This window comes from Erithacus rubecula (assembly GCF_903797595.1).
Source record: "Erithacus rubecula genome assembly, chromosome: 15".
Taxonomy (NCBI): Eukaryota; Metazoa; Chordata; class Aves; order Passeriformes; family Muscicapidae; genus Erithacus; species Erithacus rubecula.
The window spans coordinates 7,817,635-7,837,778 of NC_136667.1; the positions used below are offsets into that span (position 1 = coordinate 7,817,635).

The 20,144-nt window shown below is 42.4% G+C and overlaps 1 protein-coding gene across 6 annotated transcripts in view; it reads left to right on the plus strand.

The window, feature by feature from the left end:
• Positions 1-19,775, plus strand: part of DOCK11 (dedicator of cytokinesis 11) — a 76,881-nt gene extending 57,106 nt beyond the window's left edge. For all 6 annotated transcript variants that reach the window (XM_079318842.1, XM_079318845.1, XM_079318844.1 and 3 more), the window contains 13 exons: positions 3,703-3,885; positions 4,535-4,648; positions 6,269-6,484; positions 6,568-6,625; positions 8,267-8,373; positions 9,255-9,377; positions 10,261-10,374; positions 12,185-12,331; positions 13,173-13,383; positions 13,686-13,876; positions 14,341-14,441; positions 15,714-15,852; positions 18,343-19,775. In XM_079318842.1, coding sequence (XP_079174968.1) covers positions 3,703-3,885; positions 4,535-4,648; positions 6,269-6,484; positions 6,568-6,625; positions 8,267-8,373; positions 9,255-9,377; positions 10,261-10,374; positions 12,185-12,331; positions 13,173-13,383; positions 13,686-13,876; positions 14,341-14,441; positions 15,714-15,852; positions 18,343-18,465 — 1,827 coding nt within the window. In that variant the 3' untranslated portion in view covers positions 18,466-19,775. The remainder of the gene's footprint in view (positions 1-3,702; positions 3,886-4,534; positions 4,649-6,268; positions 6,485-6,567; positions 6,626-8,266; positions 8,374-9,254; positions 9,378-10,260; positions 10,375-12,184; positions 12,332-13,172; positions 13,384-13,685; positions 13,877-14,340; positions 14,442-15,713; positions 15,853-18,342) is intronic.
• The last annotated feature ends 369 nt before the right edge of the window (positions 19,776-20,144 follow it).

A 20,144-nucleotide genomic window follows, 5' to 3' on the forward strand; every position in this document is an offset into this window, starting at 1 on the left:
CTTGAGTGCAACACTTCAATTAACAAGGAAAATCCATGTGGCAGACTGCAGCCAGTATCTGAGTGGTAAGCAGCAAAGAGTAACTTCCAAGGAGCTTTTGTACTGCTGAGCTAAGTCTGATTAAAATAGAGTCTGCTGAACTGTTTTTCAAAGGTGGAGAAAGTCTGTGCTTTGTGCACTCTGCTGTAACCCCACAGCAAAGCTAAGAGTTGGTGTCAGACTAGGGCTGGATTTTGGCTTGTGCTAAGCAAATACATGAGAAATGCAGAGGTCCTGCTGGCTCCCTATCTGCTCCAATCAGCATGGTCTCCTACAAGGTGTTTTTCCATGCTAGACTGGCAGCTGGCAGGAATCACTCAGTTTTTCTGCAGGGTTCAGTGCATGTCTATTGCTCTGCCTTTCACCTGAGTTCTCTGCTTGCCTGTGGTTTTCTCAGCCTCGAGATCCATCCTGCTGCAGATTTGCACACACCCCACTCTCCCCCTTGCTAGCCAAAAGTTTGTTTAGCCAGAAATAAAAGTTTTGTGCCTATAGCAAATAACAGACATTCCTTGCCTTCCTGGCATATTTGTTGTGGTGGGGGTTTTTTGTTCTTTTTTTTTGTATGTGAAACCAGACCTGCACACCTGCTCAATTTGATCTCACTATCAGCCTTCAAATCCTGGAGCCCTTCAGAGATTCCACACTTGCTTTCCAAAACACCAATGACAGCAGGGGGCTGCATGCTTGGCTGCTGCAAGGCTGGGCAGTGGGATTGTTTCTAAATCCATACTGAATTTCACATCATGGGTCTTCAAAGATACAAATTCTTCAGTTCAGCTTTCTCACATTTCCCCTATGACAGGACATATATGGCTTCTGTAAAAGCAAGATATGAGCCCAGCAGATGGTATCTATGAGGAAGTATTTTCTTTGCCAACTCCATAACCACACAAGTACCAAACTTCCTTTTAAGTCCTCTCAAGGGTTCTTCTAAGGCCTGAAGTGGCTGTGGTGGCTGAGGCAGGTGGTCACTGCATTTCATGACAAGTCAAGGATGAAATGCTTTCCTGCAAGTTTGTTTTCAAATATTAGCTCTGCTCTACTTTGTAACTTCAAGGAAGGCAAAAGGGACTTATAACTTTGTCATAGCTAGAATGGAAAATTTCTCATTTTTATAGCCTTCTGTAGCTATAATTACAATGAAAATTATTCCCCTCCTATTTGTGGTTACAGCAAATGATTGCTGGAAGGAAAAAAAGCTCCTGGGATGTACTCTGCATTAAATTCAGTTATTTGATAGGCAAAAGACTTAAAAAAATGTTACAAGAGAGCAAGGATCTAAAATCTTCTGTAATTGTTTGCATCTTTGGTTTTGGTTTCATGCATGTGTTCCAGGAATTTAGCAAGAAAGCTGCCTCTGTTTTACTGTTTGGTAAGAGCCAGTAAAACCTAGATTGTTCTTGTTTCACACTCTAGGTTTTCTTAAGAACTGAATCTGTCTTTCCAGGGCATCACTTACAGATAAATACATATATAAATATCTATATGCATGCTTAGGTCTTTAATTTAAAGGTTATAAAGGAAAACATGTATAGAGGAGGGATGTGCATTGAAGACCAGCTCAGACATGAGTTCTGCCTGTCCCCATGGCTGCCCTGCCCTCAAGTCCCTTTGGGGCTGGCTGCTGGCTGACCCCTGCTCTGCTCCATGGTTCTGGGGCTGGATCAGAAATGGGCTCAGTGCCTGCAGTGTGCAGTTTCAGCACAGGGGCTATTTCCTGCTCTTCCCAGTGTTCTGGGCCAGCTGGAGAGCCCCAGCAGCACCTGGCTGCATCTCCAGCAGCCAGACCCCCATGGATCTGCTTCCCTGAGCCTGGCACCAGGAGCAGCTGCTTGGGCTTGCTCCCCAGAAAGGGACACAGGCTCCCTGTGGAAAGGTTTTTCCTGCAGAGCTGGTGTGCTGTGGAGTGCACAGGGCTGCTCCTGCAGCAGATTCCCAGGCAAGGGTTTTGCCCCAGCAGTGGGTTGGAAATGTCTGAAAAGCCTCTGCAGGCAGGCAGGCAGTGTCCCTGCTGAGAGCAGGTGCCAGCCATGGCTGTGCTGTGTGTGCCTGCCCTGGCACACAGCTGTGCCAGCTCTGGGCTCAGCCCAGGGCTGACCATGGTCCTGTCTCATTCTGGGGGAAGGACAGCACTGAGTGGGCAGCAGCTCCTTGGGAGTTCCTTTCCCAAGTGCATCTGTGATCTTTGTGGCCCTGTGTTATGATGTTGTTTGTTTCTTTCTTGCTTTCTTTCTCTTTCTCTCTCTGTCTCTCTCTCTCTCTTTCTTTCTCTTGCTTCCTCTTACTTCCTTTTGCTTTCTCTCATTTTTTCTTTTTTCCATTTTGTTTTAGAAGATTTGGCCAAAGGCAGCGAACAAAAAGTGTTGTGTGTCCTAATTCTGGTTTCTTGGTTTAATCACAATATCTTGCTAGCCATGGTCCTAGATCCCTATTTTAAGACCCTGCCACCAGCACGCCCTATGATAACCACAGCAGTACCTGCAAGTTTTCCTGGAACACACATATTTTATGCAAGGAGCAGAGAGTCACAATAACAGCTGCAGCTTCTGACACTGTTTAGTGTCATCTGTCATGGACAGAAGGTAGAGGGGCAGATAAAAGTGGCTAATGGACCATGTCCCATGAGGGCCAAGGGGTCTCAAACACACTGAGCACATTTTTCCTCTGAATAGGTAAAGCCATGGTGCCTGTTTTGGCCAGGACATTGTTTGGCCAGGTTGCCAGCTGCAGCAGGAGGAGCAGAGTGCTCTGTGCAGTGCCCAGCCAGCCTGCAGCCCCTGGGGAGCTGTTGGCATCTCCCCTCCCAGCGGGTCCCTGCGGGGCTGTGGCTGTGTGCCAGCACAGTGTGCTTGTTCTGCTTCCCTGTGCCCATCCCCAGAGGCTGCTGCCACCGGGCAGGGCTCTGCTGCAGTGTCCCTGTCCAGGGCTGAGCCTGCCCTGGGAGCTGTGCCCAAGGCTCTGGGGAGGGGACACAGGCCACCAGGGTGCTGCTGCTCCCCTCTCTCTGCTGCAGGTCCCTGAGCCCTGCTGGGACCAAGGGAGTTGCACTGTGGCTTGGCTTGGTGCTGCTGCTCCCTGGGTGGCCCTGCCTGGGGAAGCAGGGCAGATCACTGAGTTTCAGGCTTTGAGGGACAAGCCAGTCTCTTGTTTGCATTCCTGAGGGCATGCACACATGATTCTGGATGTCTTTGGGGGATCATGTAGATGTGTGAGCATTGCAGGTCACCTTTCCCAGTGAGGTTGGATTCCTGGTTGGGCTCCGATGGATTTTCTGATGTTCCAGATAACAGCTTGTGGTGGGAATGTCTGTGGTATCTCCTCCTCTCTGCCCCACTGCTTTGATGATGGCTTTTGTAAGAACATAATTCTGTCAGTCCAATTCAGTGAGAATTTGCTGATAAACCCAGATGTTATCAGGGAAGGGGTTAGATGTACATAAGCCATCACATCCCCAAGAAGCGTGACAGCAAAGTTCACATTGCTCTAGGAAATGAGGTTAAAAATAGGCCCCAAATTCATTCCCACAAATACTTTAAGGCTCAGAATTCTGGCAGAAGTTTTGCAGAGGCTGTCCAGGCTGGAGCTTAGTTTGTTGCCCTGTGCCCCTGCCCATCTGAACCCATTTAGTGGTGGTCTAACATTCACATGTCTCTTGTGAAGTTTCCCTCAGCGTTTTTCAAGGGAAGGGTGAACATGTGTGCTGCCCTCTGCTATGAGATCCTGAAGTGTTGCACTTCCAAGGTGTCCTCCACAAGGAATGAAGCCTCTGCTCTTCTCTACCTCCTGATGAGAAATAATTTCGAGTTCACCAAAAGGAGAACATTTCTGAGAACACATCTTCAGGTCAGTGGCTGAAGAAAAGCTGGAGAGCAGGACCCCTCAGATTTAATGAACAGATACAGCAATAGAGCTCTGTGACCTCATACCTGCAGAGAATCCTGCCATTACCATATGGACAAAAATCCCCCTGCTTTCCAGGCTTTGCCTAATTCCCATTTCCAGTGACTGGTACAGGCACCTTTAGGTAAAATAATTGTCATCAGGCAAATATTACTCCAAGCTGTTGAGGTTTAGTGTATCAGACACCAGACACATCTCTGTGCCAGAGGCTGGCTGAGATGGAGTGGAGAGGACAGCTGCCCTTGAGGCATGATTTCCTTGGAGCTGCTTTTTTGGCACTGATAGTATTTAAAGCAAATGTAGATACCTACAGGGACACAAGAATACCCTCTGGGTTGTAAAGAGTCACAGAAGAAGGTAGTGTCCAAACAGGGATTCATATTCTAATAGTTGGGTTGTTAGTTCTGCAAAGCAGTTTGATCTCTGGGGAGTGTCTGTCCTTGGGAGATGTGAGAGCTAAGCCACAATGCCAGCCTGTGCTTACGTGGTGGAAAAGAGGTGATGTTTACCTATGAGCATTTTATTAAGTGTGACCTTAATAAAACCCTTTTATTAGGTCTTATTTAAATAAAGCCTCTACGTTGCCCCACAGATAATAATTGCAGTGAGCCAGTTAATTGCAGATGTGGCCCTCAGTGGTGGAACCAGATTTCAGGACTCCTTGCTCATCATTAACAACTTTGCAAACAGCGACAGGCCTATGAAGGTGAGTTGGAGATGTCACATCCCATCATGTGCTATCTGCCACGTAGGCAAGGCTGGGGACAGATTCCAGGAAACTGGGTTTAAGGGTTGTGCTAATGACTGGAACTGGGATTTATAGGCTCATAGTGGGCTGCATTTGCTCAGTAAACAAGTGTTTGTATGCCAGCAGCAATAGGACCAGCTGCTCAGGCAGGTTGTGCTCCAAACATGAGGCCTCAGGCCAAGGGGAGGGAGCCAAACAGCTCAGGTTGTGCTTTGCAGTGTTAGGCTTGCAAGGTTGTCCAAAGAACTTTCCAGGAACTCCCAGCTTTGAGAGAGATGTCAAGGGAGGGTCTGATATTTCTGTTGCCTGAAGGTAATAATTAGCAGGATTTAGTTTTATTTAATTGAGTGTCTGTAATGTTAAGAAATAGCTCTTATGTGGAGCTTAATGGTTGTATTTCTTTGGAAAACAATTGTTTATCTATGTGCTAGAATTAGTGGCTTGTGCCCAACCTATTGAGCAGTTGGAGGGTCCATTTCACACAGAATAGCTGCCAAGACAAGATAGGGGAAATGGGAATTGTTTTACAGAATGACCTAAAAATTTAATGGGGACTTCAATTAGGTGCTTAATTGTGATCTAACAAATTTATAGGTAGGACATATACCTAGCAAAAATCTCACTTCTTTTCTGCACACAGATGTTGGTATGGCTCAGTGAAACCCTTACTTTACTTGTAATTTATATCACAAGATGATCATTATATCAAGTTTATGTATTTGTGTAGGTGCAAGTGAGATTTCAACACACTGGCAAGAATTCCATGCACAGCCGTAGAAGCAGCTGAAGTACAGGAATCTGAGAAGAGGGAACATAAACCAGGTTCATCTTGGAGGGGAGAGAGCTGAGGGAGAACCTACCTGCTGTTTTCCACAGCAGGCAGTTTATAGAGATGTGGAGTGCAGGACAAGAGGCAGTGTATGCAAGTTGCAGCAGGGGCAATTCCAATTTTGCATAGAAAACATTATTTCCCAAGAGTACTGTGTAGCCCTGGGGCAGGGCCTAGGAAGGAGGTGGATTTCCTGTTTTAGGAGTAAAACTTGGCTGGACAAGCCTTGCTCTGACTCAATATTAGCCTTGCTCTGAGCAGAGAGCATGTGCTTCTCTACTACATTCCTGTGGTGGGAAGCTCTACAAATGCCTTCAGTGCTTTTGGAATTGAAGAGACCACATCAGAGTCTAACAAGCCAAATGTTGAATTAAATGAAAATTACTGAAGCCATGGTTTGTGGTCTCATCCAGAGGCATTTGCATGCATGGAGCACTTGTGTGTTGCTCTGACACCAGCTCCTGAGGATGCCAAAGTGTCAGTCTCATTGTAGCACAGGAACAGCCAGGCTGGCATTCTGGGCATGACCTGGAGAGAATGGCCCTGTGCATGTCATGGCTGAAATGCCTCTGAACTCAGATGAAACACTGTGCACTGTGTACAGTGTGAGTTCAGTAAGGGAGAGTTTATTAGCCTTATCTACTGTGTTCCCTGTGTTTCCAGATAAGTGGAGTGTTGTTGGAAGGGCCATTCCTTGGCAAAGCCTGCATTTTCTGTATTAGTGTCTAATTCAATTTGTTTTGTGTCAGGCAACGGCTTTTCCTTCCGAAGTCAAAGATTTGACAAAGAGAATCCGCACAGTGCTCATGGCTACTGCTCAAATGAAAGAGCATGAGAAGGACCCAGAAATGCTGGTGGATCTCCAGTACAGTTTGGCCAAGTCTTATGCAAGTACCCCAGAGCTCCGGAAAACGTGGCTGGACAGCATGGCCAAGATCCACGTGAAGAATGGAGACTTCTCAGAGGTAACCTGTGCAGCTCAGGACGTGGTGCACAGCAGGACAGACTGACAGATGACATTTTGATCATTTCCCTTTGTGCTTTGCAGGCTGCCATGTGTTATGTTCATGTTGCCGCCCTTGTTGCAGAGTTCCTGCACAGGAAGAGTAAGTGTCTGAGACACAGGGAAGATGATGGTGGGGTTTGGGGGTGTCAGTCTCTTTAAAGACAAGGCTCTCTCAATTCATAAATTATTATTTTATAAACAAGGTAAAAAGGAAAAAAAATTCTTGCAGTGTATAAAGCTAGAAGATGATGAGTAGTCTGTAAGATATGCCTGTTGTTCATATCTGTTTACTTGGACAGCCATGCTAGCATGGTGCTGAGTGAAATAAGAACCGACACATCATGTCCTGGTTTAAATGTTCACTTGTATTTTACATTAGGAAATGTGCTCATGGGGAAGGCCATGTTAAAAACTGACTCAATATGATCATCAGAATTATTACTATAGGCTCTACAGAAAACTGTAGAATAAAGCAGTCAAAATTCAATCAAGAAATGAGACTGCAGCCTAACCATACACATATGCAAAGAACAATCAGGAAAAAAGCAGAGTTTTGTGGCTTAGTGCAAAACAGGAAGGAAGCATAGAGCTGTGTGTTAAGTTCCACCACATTGCAGGTTTTCTTTTAAATACCTGTTCCACAGTTAATATATTGACCCCATTTCTCATTTCCATGTAAGGGAGTAATTGTTGAAGTGGATCCTTAGCATTTCAGAAAGCTAAGGCTTCATAAAAGCTGATTACATGCACTGCCTTGTCTGGGAAGTTCTTCAGTGCCCTGCTCAGGAGGCTTGGAGTCCATCCAAATTCTATACTTTGTCTTGGCAAAGTGGGAAATATCAGTACTTGTTCTTGTGATATATACACACATTTCACGTGGCTGCAGAGAAGGGGGTATTGAAAGTTCTCAATGTTTTATTTGTACACAAAAGCTGCTTACCACAAGTAGTGGGAAAGGAGAACTCCTAAAAGGGAAGAGGAACAAGTCCGAAGGAATATTAAACGAAGTTTGAATGTTGAGTTATTTCTGTCACTAGCACTCTTTACATATACAGAGGCTGGAATGGTTCAGTAAAGGCTGAACTACCCAAAGTTTTGGGGTACCTAACTGTGCTTCCCTGCTAGGAGTGTGCAGTGCTCTGTGCTTACCACCCAGCTCTCCAGCAGCAGCTGGATAGGGCTAGAGTTGCTTTTCTTTCTTGGTATCTGGTGCTCTGTTTTGGATTCAGTGTGATAGTAATGTTCACAACACATGGCTGGTTTGGTTGTTTCTCAGTAGTGCTTACTCTTAAGTTAGGGACTTCTTCAGTGTCTCATGCTGTGCCAGTGAGGAGCTGCACAAAAACCTGGGAGGGAGAATAGCTGAGGCAGCTGACCTGAACTAGCCAAAGAGATATTTCAAATCTCAGAGTGTCATGCCCAATATATTAACTGTGGGAGTTACCTAGAAAAGAGGCAGTCTGGGAGTGGTTTTGGCATTGGTCAGTAGGTGATGAGCAACTGTGTTGTGTATCACCTGATTTTCTTGAGGTTTATATATCTCTATTATTTTTATAACCTTAGTTTACTTTGTTTTAATTATTAAACTGTTCTTATCTCAACCCATGAGTTTTACTTCTTTTCCCTGATTCTTCTCCCCATCTCACTAGGGTTGAGTGGAACAGTGAGAGAGTTGATGAGTGGTATTTGCATGACACATTTGAGATAATTCCACTAATCCATTTGCTTTTGTCTGCTGCAGAGCTGTTTCCCAGTGGATGTGCTGCCTTCAGGAAAATCACTCCCAACATTGATGAAGAAGGTGCAATGAAAGAAGACGGTGGGATGATGGATGTACATTACAGTGAGGTGAGGTCCTGTACTGTAGATACAGGATATTTGATATCTAAATAGGATTTAGTTTTAGACTTCATTCATGTGAGCTCTAACAAATTGCAGTGATGCACTAGAATCTGTAAATAAGACTGTTCCATTCTGATTTCCCAAGAGAAAAGTGCTCTGAAGAATTTTCTGTGTATGATTCAGACAGGTACAATTGATGTAAGTTCTTGCCTGCTGTGTTATGCAAATACTGATGTTGCCAGCACAGGGCAGCACAGCTGGGTGTGGTATTTCCAAGGAGGGACAGACTGAAGTCAAGCTCTGCCAGGGAGAGGTCATCTTAGGGTCCCCCTAAGTCAGGGCTGTGCTGCAGGACACCATGGTAGCAGAACAATCCAGAAGCTGCAGCAAGGCTTTGGGGAAGTGGGTAGATCCACCCATGAGCAGTGAAGTCTCTCTCACGAGCACTTCTGCACCATCCCTGTGCAGCTGCCTTGGTTTGGCCACACAGCTGAGCGAGGTGGCCCTGCAGCACAGCTGCTCATTCATCAGGGCTTGAGGATCCTTGGCATCACAGCCCCCTGCTTGTTCCTTGGACATGTTTCTTAGTCATGTCCAAACCCTCCCAGAACTTTTGGGTTTTCCTGGGGAAGTAGCTAAATAACCAGGACGCACTTGCTAAGGATTTATGAAGAATTAATGAGCTTCTAAAAAATAACTTGTCTTTTTTTTTCCCCTTCCACCTCCCTAAAATTTAGAATGCCTTTAGAAAGGCCAGGAATACACAGTATTTAAACTTATGTGTCTTCAATTACTTATTCTGGGATCTGATTAAAGTATCTGAAGTTAAAATGGCTTTCTTTTAAGCTGGAGTGTTATTAACACCACCCATATGGTTTCTCACATAGGAGGTTCTGGTGGAGCTGCTGGAGCAGTGTATAGATGGCCTGTGGAAAGCAGAGCGTTATGAAACAATTTCTGAGGTTTCCAAACTGATCATTCCTATTTATGAAAAGCGGCGTGAATTTGAGGTGGGTATTTTGAAGTAGTTTGCATAGAGCAGGTAATTTTCTAGACTGCTAAGAAAATAAAAGCAAAGGACTTCTTTATTTTTGAAGTTAAGAGTTACTGAATTGGTGTCAGTAAAGCACACACTGGAGTCCATTGTTGGTTATTAAAGAAATTAGTGAAAGCAGTGATCTGAAAAATGATTCTCAAAGCTAGAGACATGGATGACTCTTGTGTAGTGAATAATTACCACCTTCCTTCCTGTAAAGAAAAACTGCTGGCATTCCATATGCTCATGGAAGCTGGCTTCTTTTTGAGACCTGAGGTTTCTAAGGGTTAAAAACAGAATGCAAGTTCAAAGAAAGGACTGGATCTGTGGGTAATTCGGTGGCAAGTGGAGAGGAAGGAAGGAAGCTGTTCCCAGCCTTGCTCCTTCCCACCATGTGCTGTGACCTGTGCTTCAGTTCAATACTGCTCCCTTTTCACTCCCTGTGCCATGACAGAACATCCAGCCATACAACTGAAGCTGGGAGGTGGGGGAAGCCTTATCTCAATGTATTTTTTTCATTGTAAAGTTGTTTCTAATTTAAAAAATCAACATCTTGGGTGAAATATTGCCAGCTGCTCAGTGTGTGCAGGCTCAGTTAGGAAACAGGCTGAGACAGTGCCCTCAGCCTTCTCTCCAGGGGCAGTGGTGCTGCAGCCTGTGGTGCCCTTCAGAACTGACACTAAGCACTGTACTTAAAACCAGGTTCTTCAAACAAGACTGTATGTGTTCACCTTCTCTAGAAATTAAGGTTTCAGTTCTCCAGAGGATTGTATTCAGGTATCTCACTTCTGGTGTTAGCTAAAATGTCCTGCTTGGAAGATCCTGCTTTCATCATAATGTTAAAATCTGGTTTCCAGAAACTCACCCAGCTGTACAGAACACTCCACGGAGCCTATGCTAAGATATTGGAAGTAATGCACACAAGGAAGAGGCTTCTTGGAACCTTTTTCAGAGTGGCCTTTTATGGACAAGTAAGTATATACACTGGCTTGCCAGCTGCCCCTCACCAGGCATCCTGGCCCCAAAAGCTGCTGCTCTGTCAGACCTGGAGTTAAAAAGCTCCTCTGGTGCAGCCACCAGTGTGTCTGTGTGAGTGTTTTGGTATTGCACACTGAGGATGAGGGTTTGTATTTGTCTCCAGGAGCTCTTGATTTATTATAAAGTTTATGATTCTGCTGTTAGGCTTTTCATACAACAACTCAGCACTTAGGAAATGGCTTAGTGGGTTCAGAAAATGCTGAGGGTTCTTTGGTAATTATAGTTATTGTAGATTACACAGACACAATTTAATGTGTATAGTATATAACTAGTAACAGTATGCAACTATAACCATAGATATAAACAATAGTAGTAACAGACATTTTTTTTCTACAGAAAAGTGCTGTTCCCTTCTGGGTATTAGCAGAGTAAAAGGTTTTGAGGCAAAATATTTATCAATGTTGATTACAAACATGTAGAGATAGGTAGTACTTTTGTTAGTTGAGGTAGTGAAAACGAAATGATATCTGGGGCTCAGAGTCCCAGGAAGTGGCTTGATCTTATCATAGCTCATGAAGTCTTCTGAGCTTAAAAGCAGTTGTGGTTTTATTTTCTTTCTCCACCTATAGCAGTTAATAAAGTGTGATCCCCTCGTGTCCTTTCTGTCTCTGAACAACTTGTTTCTGCTTGTGGACTCACTCGAGGGGGAGGTGTAGGACCCCTCTTTAGAAAACTCCATATAAATTATATTAGCCTTGCCTTTCTTTATTCATTCTTTTAGAGGAGATGATGAATACCCCTGAAACCATCATGGGTTTGTACCTTTGAATGTCACTGTCACAACATATCAGAGCAGTGACTTTGGCTGCAACAAACATGCATTTTATATTTACCCTCATCTTCTCTATAAGTTCGGATATGTAAAAAACAAATAAAGTTAGCAACAGATAAAAGGAAACAATTGCTTAGTTTTCCAAAAGCTGGAAATAACTGGATCAGCCCTTAAAATTAAGCTGTGTAGCATCCCAGTACTTGATCCAGTTTCACACTTTAAAGCTTTTCTGGGTTTATGTTCCAGCTGCACACAGATAGCTTAATGCTGTGTCACAAGTTCTAACTGGAACAACTCACCAAAGCATGAAGTTCCCATGCTGTTTCCATTATGGGTAAGACTGATGATGCAAGCACAGCCTTTGATGCATTTTGGTCTCCTTTTACAGTAAATACACCAAATCCCACTTCCCTGAATACAGGAGGAATTAAACACAGGAAACACATTTCTTTTTCTATTGCTTAAAGTCTCTTGCAGCTTACAAAAATTCTTTATTTTCAGACTGTTCCTGTGGCTCTGCTGTCAGGGCTTCCTCAGCTTATGTGTCTTTCTGCTCCTTCTCTGTACCTTGTATTTGTGGTTTTTTCTCCTGCCTGTCTCTTTCCAGCTTTCCCAAAGGTCAAATGCTGGCCAAACCATCTTCCACATAGTTTAGATTTCTCACTGGTTGTACTCAAGTAATGATGTGTCGTGTTTGTGTTGGTTGAATAATTATTTTTTAGACCATTTTTTAAGGAACCTATTAAACAGGCAAAGTTCAGTGAGACTTTGTGAGCCATAGTCTTCCAAACTTTTTTGGCTTTCTGAAATGTTAGTAGAAGCTTGCTTCACAAGCAGCAAATCTAAGATAAAAGTGTTCCAAATGAAGAAGCACAGCTATTTCTCACTGCTTTTTTTTTTTTTTTTTTTTGTTTTCTTTTTTTGTTTTGTTTTGTTTTTTTGTTTTGTTTTGTTTTTGTGGTTAATGGCAGACATTCTTTGAGGAAGAAGATGGGAAGGAATATGTCTACAAGGAACCCAAACTGACAGGCCTCTCGGAGATCTCCTTCAGACTTCTTAAACTTTATGGAGAAAAATTTGGGTCAGAGACTGTAAAGATTATCCAGGATTCTAATAAGGTAGAGTTAAACTGCATGTTCTGTGCAGCTGAAGGAGGATGGCAGAGCATCCCTGCCTTCTGCCAGTGGCTGGGGAAGAGTGAGCCCTCTCCTCCACCCTCTTACAAACACCTTGCTTCCTGCTGCCCCTGGCACCCTCATGCTGCTGTGTGTGGACATGTTGCACAGCTTGGTGCTGCTGTGGCTCCCAGGTGTGAATTATGGATGGGAAATTGCAGTGCCCATCATGCTGAGCCTTGTTGAAGGCATTAGAAACCAGCACACAGCACCAAGTGACTGGAAGTGGAGTTAGGGCTTGTTGCTTTGGTAATGCAAGTCAGAAAGAAAACCTCTTGCAGCCTTAGGTCCTTTCTTTTCATGTGGAATACTTATTTATGCTCCCTGCAAGAGCTGTGCACATCCTTAGGCTGCAGTGGGATTTGTCTGGGTTACCAAAGTCAGTGCTGGTGATCCCAAAGCTGGTTTAGTGCAAGCCTGCAGGGTTGCCTGGCCCAGCACTGTATGAGCACTGGATCCTGCTCTGGAAACTTTGTGGTCATATTAGAAGGATTGAGTAGCTCAGACCTGTGCTGCACTGATGGAATAGGGAATGTGACTGCCTGCAGCAGGAACAGCTTGTTTGGCACCAGGTGATGTATTTCTTGTGCCACACTTCCTGGTCTTATCTGCTGGTGGATGGTTGGACATCCCAGCTGAGGGCAAAATGAGCATTTGGTGTGTCACTGATCTTCATGCAGTGAGGCCAGGGGAGCAGAGAATTAGTTTAAATCTAGTGAACAGATTAATCAATTATAACTTATTAACCTTTGCTCCTCCTGTGAGTAACCATCTTATTTCATAGGTCAACATTAAAGACCTTGATCCCAAGTATGCCCATATTCAAGTGACTTATGTGAAGCCCTACTTTGAAGACAAAGAAATGTCTGAAAGAAAAACTGAATTTGAAAGAAATCATAATATCAATAGATTTGTATTTGAAACTCCTTACACTTTATCTGGAAAAAAACATGGCAGTGTGGAAGAACAATGTAAAAAAAGGACCATTCTAACTAGTAAGTATAAATATCTGAGCATGAAACAGTATCAGCAACTATTAAGATGATATTCCAGCTCATGAAAATTTTCCAGAAGCATGACAAATTCTCTCAGCTTAATCAGTGAGACAATATTCTGGCTGGGAGGGGTAATTTATCTTGCATTTTTATACATTAAAAAATGGTGCTAGTGAATTACAGCCTTGTTTGGGATTTCACATCCCCAAGGGCAAGAATCTGCTTGTATATGTTCTGTGAAGAGTACTCCTATGTCCTGCATGACTTTTCAATCTATACATTTCTTTTGCTGTTTCTGCCAGCTTTGAACTCCTTTCCATATGTTAAGAAGAGAATTCCAGTCAATTATGAACATCAGGTTAATTTAAAACCAATTGATGTCGCTACTGATGAAATAAAGGACAAGACAGCAGAGCTGCAGAAACTCTGCTCTGCTGGTGATGTTGACATGATCCAGCTGCAGCTCAAACTGCAGGGCTGTGTTTCTGTGCAGGTCAGTCTGTTTGATGTCTGTTCAGAGTTGCATTTGCATACACAGCTCAGGGTGAGGCATTGTCACAACATGTTTACTTTCCAGAAATCATTAACTACCCAGGCATCAGGACTGCAGCCTCCAGCACAGCCTGCCTGTTATGTTCAGTGCTACACAAGGGCTGGCTCGTGGGAATAAACATTTTCTCCAGTGATGTTTACAGTGGCAAGTCCAAGTGTAATTGCACATGAATCAGGAATAAGTAATTGCTGAAATATATTTAAGTCTTGAAGATTGTACTGTAAGAATCAGACACAAAGAGCTGTTTGGTGAGCCTGGCTTCTCAAGCTGGATGAGTGACCTTAGGACTCAGACCGTGCTGCTTTTCCTCACGGAAATAAGAGGAAAATATGAGGAAACAAACTTAATATCTCTTCTTATCTCAGCAGCAGTTCTAGCATAAATGATTTCTTCTTTCGTTCTAGGTTAATGCTGGTCCTTTGGCCTATGCCAGAGCTTTCCTAAGTGACAGCCAGTCCAACAAATACCCTGCTAAGAAAGTGAATGAGCTGAAAGAAATGTTCAGGTAGGATTCTAATGTGGTAAAAGCTAGTAGCTGGCTGGAAGGCTGTACCTGCTTTGATTATATTTTTGCCTGTCTCTAAACTCAGCAGGTGCTGGATTCTTAGATATGCTTTATAAGAATCCAAGTCTCATGGGGTTTTGGATGCTCACACATATGAAAAAAGACAATGAAATTATATATATCAATAGTTCCTAACTCCAGGGCTGTGCTCTCCATGGGGAGATTTGCTTCAGCACGTTTCAACACTTTGTGTGGGTATTTGAGATTATCACATGAAGTATGTTTGAAAGCCAGAGATCTCACAGTCCTGCCTTCAGGGGTCCTTGATATTGTGCATTGTTTACCAGTTTTTCCAAGGGGATTTTTTGCCAGCTAATGATGAACTTGAAATATTTTTGAGCAAATCCTTTCCCACTTTATGGAAGAGCACTGTTCCTGTTTCTGTTGCTAACTTTTGAAACTGTGTGGCTTGCACAGGTGTTTTTCCAATTTCTGTCTCTTAGGGTGAGTTTTACCTCCCACTTGAAAGTGTCCACCAGGATATGATTAAGCAACTCTTGTTTCGCCTCAGGATGATGAGTCTTTTCCACCCTGTTTTCTGGATCTCTCAGGTGTAACCAGTTGTCCACCAGCCCCTGCATTTTTTTGCTCTGTGGAATGACTCCCATTTCACCCATTTCCCCATTCTTGTTGTATGAATAAAGCAGCATTTGGGCTAATGCCATTCTCCTTCTGTGTAACCTGGCAATCAGGGAGCAGTCCCTGAAAACATGCCATGCATCGTTTCACTTTCCAGCCTTGCAGTGCAAACACAGTCTTCATTTCAGTTGTGAACGTATTTTTATTGAGTTTTATAAAAAAGGAGAATATTAAATGAAGTGTGTTAAATGAAGCAAAGAATGAATAACAGACCCCAGAAAGAGCATTACAGCTCCCCATGGTGTGAACTTCTTTCTGGCAGGGGTCTGTGCTGTCAGGAGCCTGACCTGTGACAGCCCTGCTGTGTCACACACACCCAGCCCTGGCCAGCCCTGCAGGACTGGCTGTCCCATCTGCTGAGGATCCAGCCTCAAAGCAGCTCCACCAGAAACCCCAGAGCCTGTGTTGCAGTCCCTCTTCATCCCCTGATTCACTGTGCCAGGGATACTCTTGGCCCCAAACACTGGAGAAAAGGGGGTGGGAAATACTGAGATTTGCCTGTCTGTTCAGTTGCTTGCTTTGGTAGAAGTCTGGGCTATTGTGATGCTCCAAGTTCATTCCTTTCCTCCCCAGGAAATTTATCCAAGCCTGTGGAATTGCTCTGGAGCTCAACGAGCGTCTCATTAAGGAGGATCAAGTGGAGTACCATGAGGGGTTAAAATCAAACTTTCAGGATATGGTTAAGGAGCTTTCTGACATCATCCATGAACAGGCATGTACAGCAGGGCAGGAGCTCACCCAGGTGGCTCTCTGTGCTTGAAAACTCACTAAGCTGAAAACTGGCTGGGAACTGAAAATGTGATCACTCCTCATGTTCTGTAGTTAAATATGAACAGGCGAGTAAGCAAACGTGGAAATGAAGCAGTAGATTTGGTGGATTCCTAAAACTGCTTTTTTTGACTGAAAGGCTCATCCTGATGTTGATATTCAGAGTGCTGCAGGGTGGAGTCTTCAGTGACAACCACTGCCTGCTGTGGTCATCAGAAATCCTGTGCCACGTTCTGTGTCATGGCTGAAAATTATGAAGAGATCACAGGTCAAAGTTCTCTGGCAGAATTTCCATTTCCTCAGTTATATCCATCTTATGGTTTGTTTTTTTTAATATGTTATTTTTCCTTTTATATGTTTTCTAATTTTGCTTCATGCCAGCATGCCATTTATGTGCACTGTTAAAATTAGTGCTAATTTATTTGATCTATGATTTTATGTTTTCTTGGATCTTTCTAGGAAAATAAATTTGAATAGTAGCATCAGAGAGGTCAGAGATTCAAAGAGAAGTTGTACTTCTATCTAGTATCATGCTGTGAAATTAGATGAGAACTGGTTTTCTGAAGTTATTTCCATACCTCTGCTCTATAATTTTGCCTTAGTTATGACAAAAGAAAGCTTGTGGATTTATAGCATCAAGGATATAAAATGAATAGCACAGACTGCATTGTGGTCCATAGAAGTTGAAATTTAGAAGAATGCTTTCAGGATTTCCCAGTTAGTCAATTTATAGTCTCTGTGTGACTATGACTTAAAGATGCAGCCTATTAACTCACTAAAAATGGATAGGCAAATTCTACAGCCAGTTGTGTAGCTGTTCACACTAATTGAAAAATCTGCAAGTGGCAAAATAATACAAGTACACCAGGTTCTATTTGTAAATAAGATTAATTTACAATAAAGTAATGCTTATGGGAATCAGAGTCTTGTTCTGGAAGAGTGCAATATCATTTCAGAGAGACAGAATTTTGTTATAGGAGTGCAAGGGTGGATCCATCAGAGAGTGACTGCTGCATTCCTGTTGCATTTGTTAGATTCTCCTCTTTCTCTCCTCATGGCCACCTTTTTTTTTGGTGTGCAAGCTATTGATTTTGCACATTTTCCACACTGTTTTTTTCATTGCCACTTGCATACTTGCATACTCCACTACTGAACTTTGCTCAGAGAGGCTTGTTCATAAGAGCTGCCACCTGCTTACTCTGAGCTGTTTGCCAGTGCCAAGACATCTAATTTGCATGCAGCTGCTGGAACTTTTGTGGCTTTTGAATTTTGCAATAGTCAAATCAAAACCAAATCACTCAGTCCTGCACTGTGAAAGTACAATAGGTTAGATTATTTTAGAACAAAGAAGCATTGTTAAAACACACCCCCAGTTACCTTAATAGATTTATCCACTGCTGTGTCTGTGCAAAATAACAGGCATAATATGACTGAGATGTCCAAGTGAAGAGCTCCCTGGGAAAGATATACTTTTCACTTTCTTCTTGTAATAGCTCAAAAGGCATCCTAAAATACCATGTTTTTGAACACTTCATAGTTGCACAACATTATGTGCAGCAGCTGACTTGAACTTTGCATTGCCATCAAATGACCTAATTTCTAACAAATTTAACCTGGAATGGAATAATGGAATAGATTTTCTTATTTTGCAACATCAGTTAAATGTAAAAAGTATAGTGCATTAACTTGGTGTTCTCACTACAAATAACATATGCTTTTCTAGATATTGCTGGTGTCCTAAAGCGGGGCCCTTTGTTTGAGATGCCAGAGCAGATGAGTAATCACTGGGTCACCTTGTGACCTATTTACAGATCTTTTAAGCTAAAATGTAAACACAAAATTTGATAAACTGCAGTTGAACAAACAGGTCCAGGAAATTTCAGAGGCTGGTGGAAAGCTGGATGTCCGAAAGCTGTTTATGATAGCCAGTGATTTCAGTTTCACTAATGCAATTTCAAGGTAACTAACTTGACTGATGAACCACATGGTGAAAATAAATACAGTCAGCTCTGCCATTCCAGCTGGATCCTGTGCTGTTAGAGTGTCCTTCAGGCTACAAAGTACAAAATCTGGACATGGAGGTAGTGAGTGTCCGTGGGATTTAGCTGCATGTACTCCCTATGCTCACAAAAAAAACTATTATAATTCTATTCCTGCTAAGGCATAATAAAAAAACTGTTCTACAGAAAACTGTTTCTTTCCTACTGTGCATAGTTGTGACTAAAAGTGATCCAGTAATATTCAGAATAGTGTGTATATGAATGCTACAGAAATCACTAAACTACTCTTCTTTCTCATTTCTTTGCTATGCTGCCTTTGTGAAACAGCTCTGAAGACAAGGTTGGATATCTCTTTTGCATACCTTTATAAACAGCTTGATTATCATAATGAAGTGAAACCTGTATTGAACTAGTGATTGTTTTGCTTTGTTTAGATCTACCATGAAGACACAATGCATTCACCATGGATGCAGGACTCTCTTCATGTCTTCTGTGCGATCAGCGGAACCTCTGGTGATGGAAGTTACTGCTCGCTCAGATCCACTGCTGACACATAAACATAGCACTCATATTTTACAGAGCCTTCTCAGGAATTCTTGGAACTATACAAAGGATGTTGAAAACCATCCATGATGAGCAAAGATTGACTTGTGGTTTCCTTTGCTTTGCTTTGGTTTTTTTTTTTCCCACAAAACGTTGCCATGCTTTCAAAGAGGGTGCTTGCTTATTTTGCAACATTGAAAGTGCCTGGACATTGCACCACTGTGCTTGTTTTCTACTATTTTTTTAAGCTAAATGAATAGCAGGCCCTGGAAAGGCAATTATCTAAATACACGTTGAAATGCTGAACTCTGAATTGAAACAATGATGTACTATGTAAAGTTGTACAATGGAATATAATAAAGTGTAAAACTACTTTGTAAATAGAAGGAGTATAGAGTATATAGAAATTAACATTATATCATAATTGCTGCTAAAAGCTTTGTTGGACAGACAACATGAAGGACAAATTGTATTTACTGGTAAGAGACCTTTCTCTTCTGAAAAGTGACCTGGGATCCACATACTCCTATTGCACTCAATGAGAGTAAAGTTACCCTAGTCTGGAATAATTAATACCTAAGTCAGAAATTATAATTTTCATACATCCTCAGAGGAGATATTTCTAAAGTAATCTCCATGAAAGCTGAGCTTTCTGTAGCTGATTCCAGTTTTGGGTAATCTTTCACAGCTGCAGGAGAGGATGGATTGTACTCACTGAGAGCAAACCTGAGATATGTGCCATTTGATATGAGTTTTCTCCTGCTTGCCACTCATGGTCTCACACAGATATAAACTGAGAACAGTTTAAATGGAGTTGGAAGTTATAAGGTGCTTTAGCAACTTTTGAAAAAAATTCTAACAGAGATTGGAGAGATAGGTTTAAAAAGTTGCAGCACATCAAAATAACTTAAACAAAATTGAAGGATTTGTTAGCACCACAAGTCATGCATGTTCCCTCCTGTTAAGCAGATCTGTTCTTTGAAAGCTCATTGTTTTTCTCTGATAGGTGGTTGGAGAAAATGTATTTTACAGAATTATTTTATTCCTTCTTCCCCTTCCCAAAGCTTTCATACATTCTCTGCCTCTTTTTTAATAACATGCTTCAGATTCAGGAAGAAGAACACAGTTCAGTAATTCTTTTATCCAGTGACATTTTTAATATCTTTGTTTTTCAAAATCCTGTCAATTGTAAATATGGTTCCAGTAGTTCATGTGGGAAGGGTGGGAGTTCTAAGGATATGTAACAAAATGCCATAATAAAAGGACTCCAGCTGGGTATTTAGCTTGGCTGTAGTGTCTATAAAATGTTAAGCTTCTGAATCTTTGTGACAAAAAATATCTTCAAATAGTAACTGGACCAAAATATTTATTATGCATGATTCTAAATACCTATCTTACTCATATTCTGAGAAAGTAGTGTTGTGATCCATTTTCTGTTTCAAGCAAAATACAGATGTGCCTATAAGAAACCAGCCACATTTCTGCTTCTATGTCCTTGTGTGCCAGACAGGCTCTAAATTTAGCACAAACTTTCAGTAAGAGGAAGAGAGACTAGTAATGTAAATATGGTTAGCACCTTCCTGATTGTTGTCTTTCAACAAATAATACTTAAAAGCATATACTGAGAGTTTTCTAAATTACTTTACTAAGAGGTGTGAAGCCCATTAATAGTCAGTCCAATACAAGATACTTT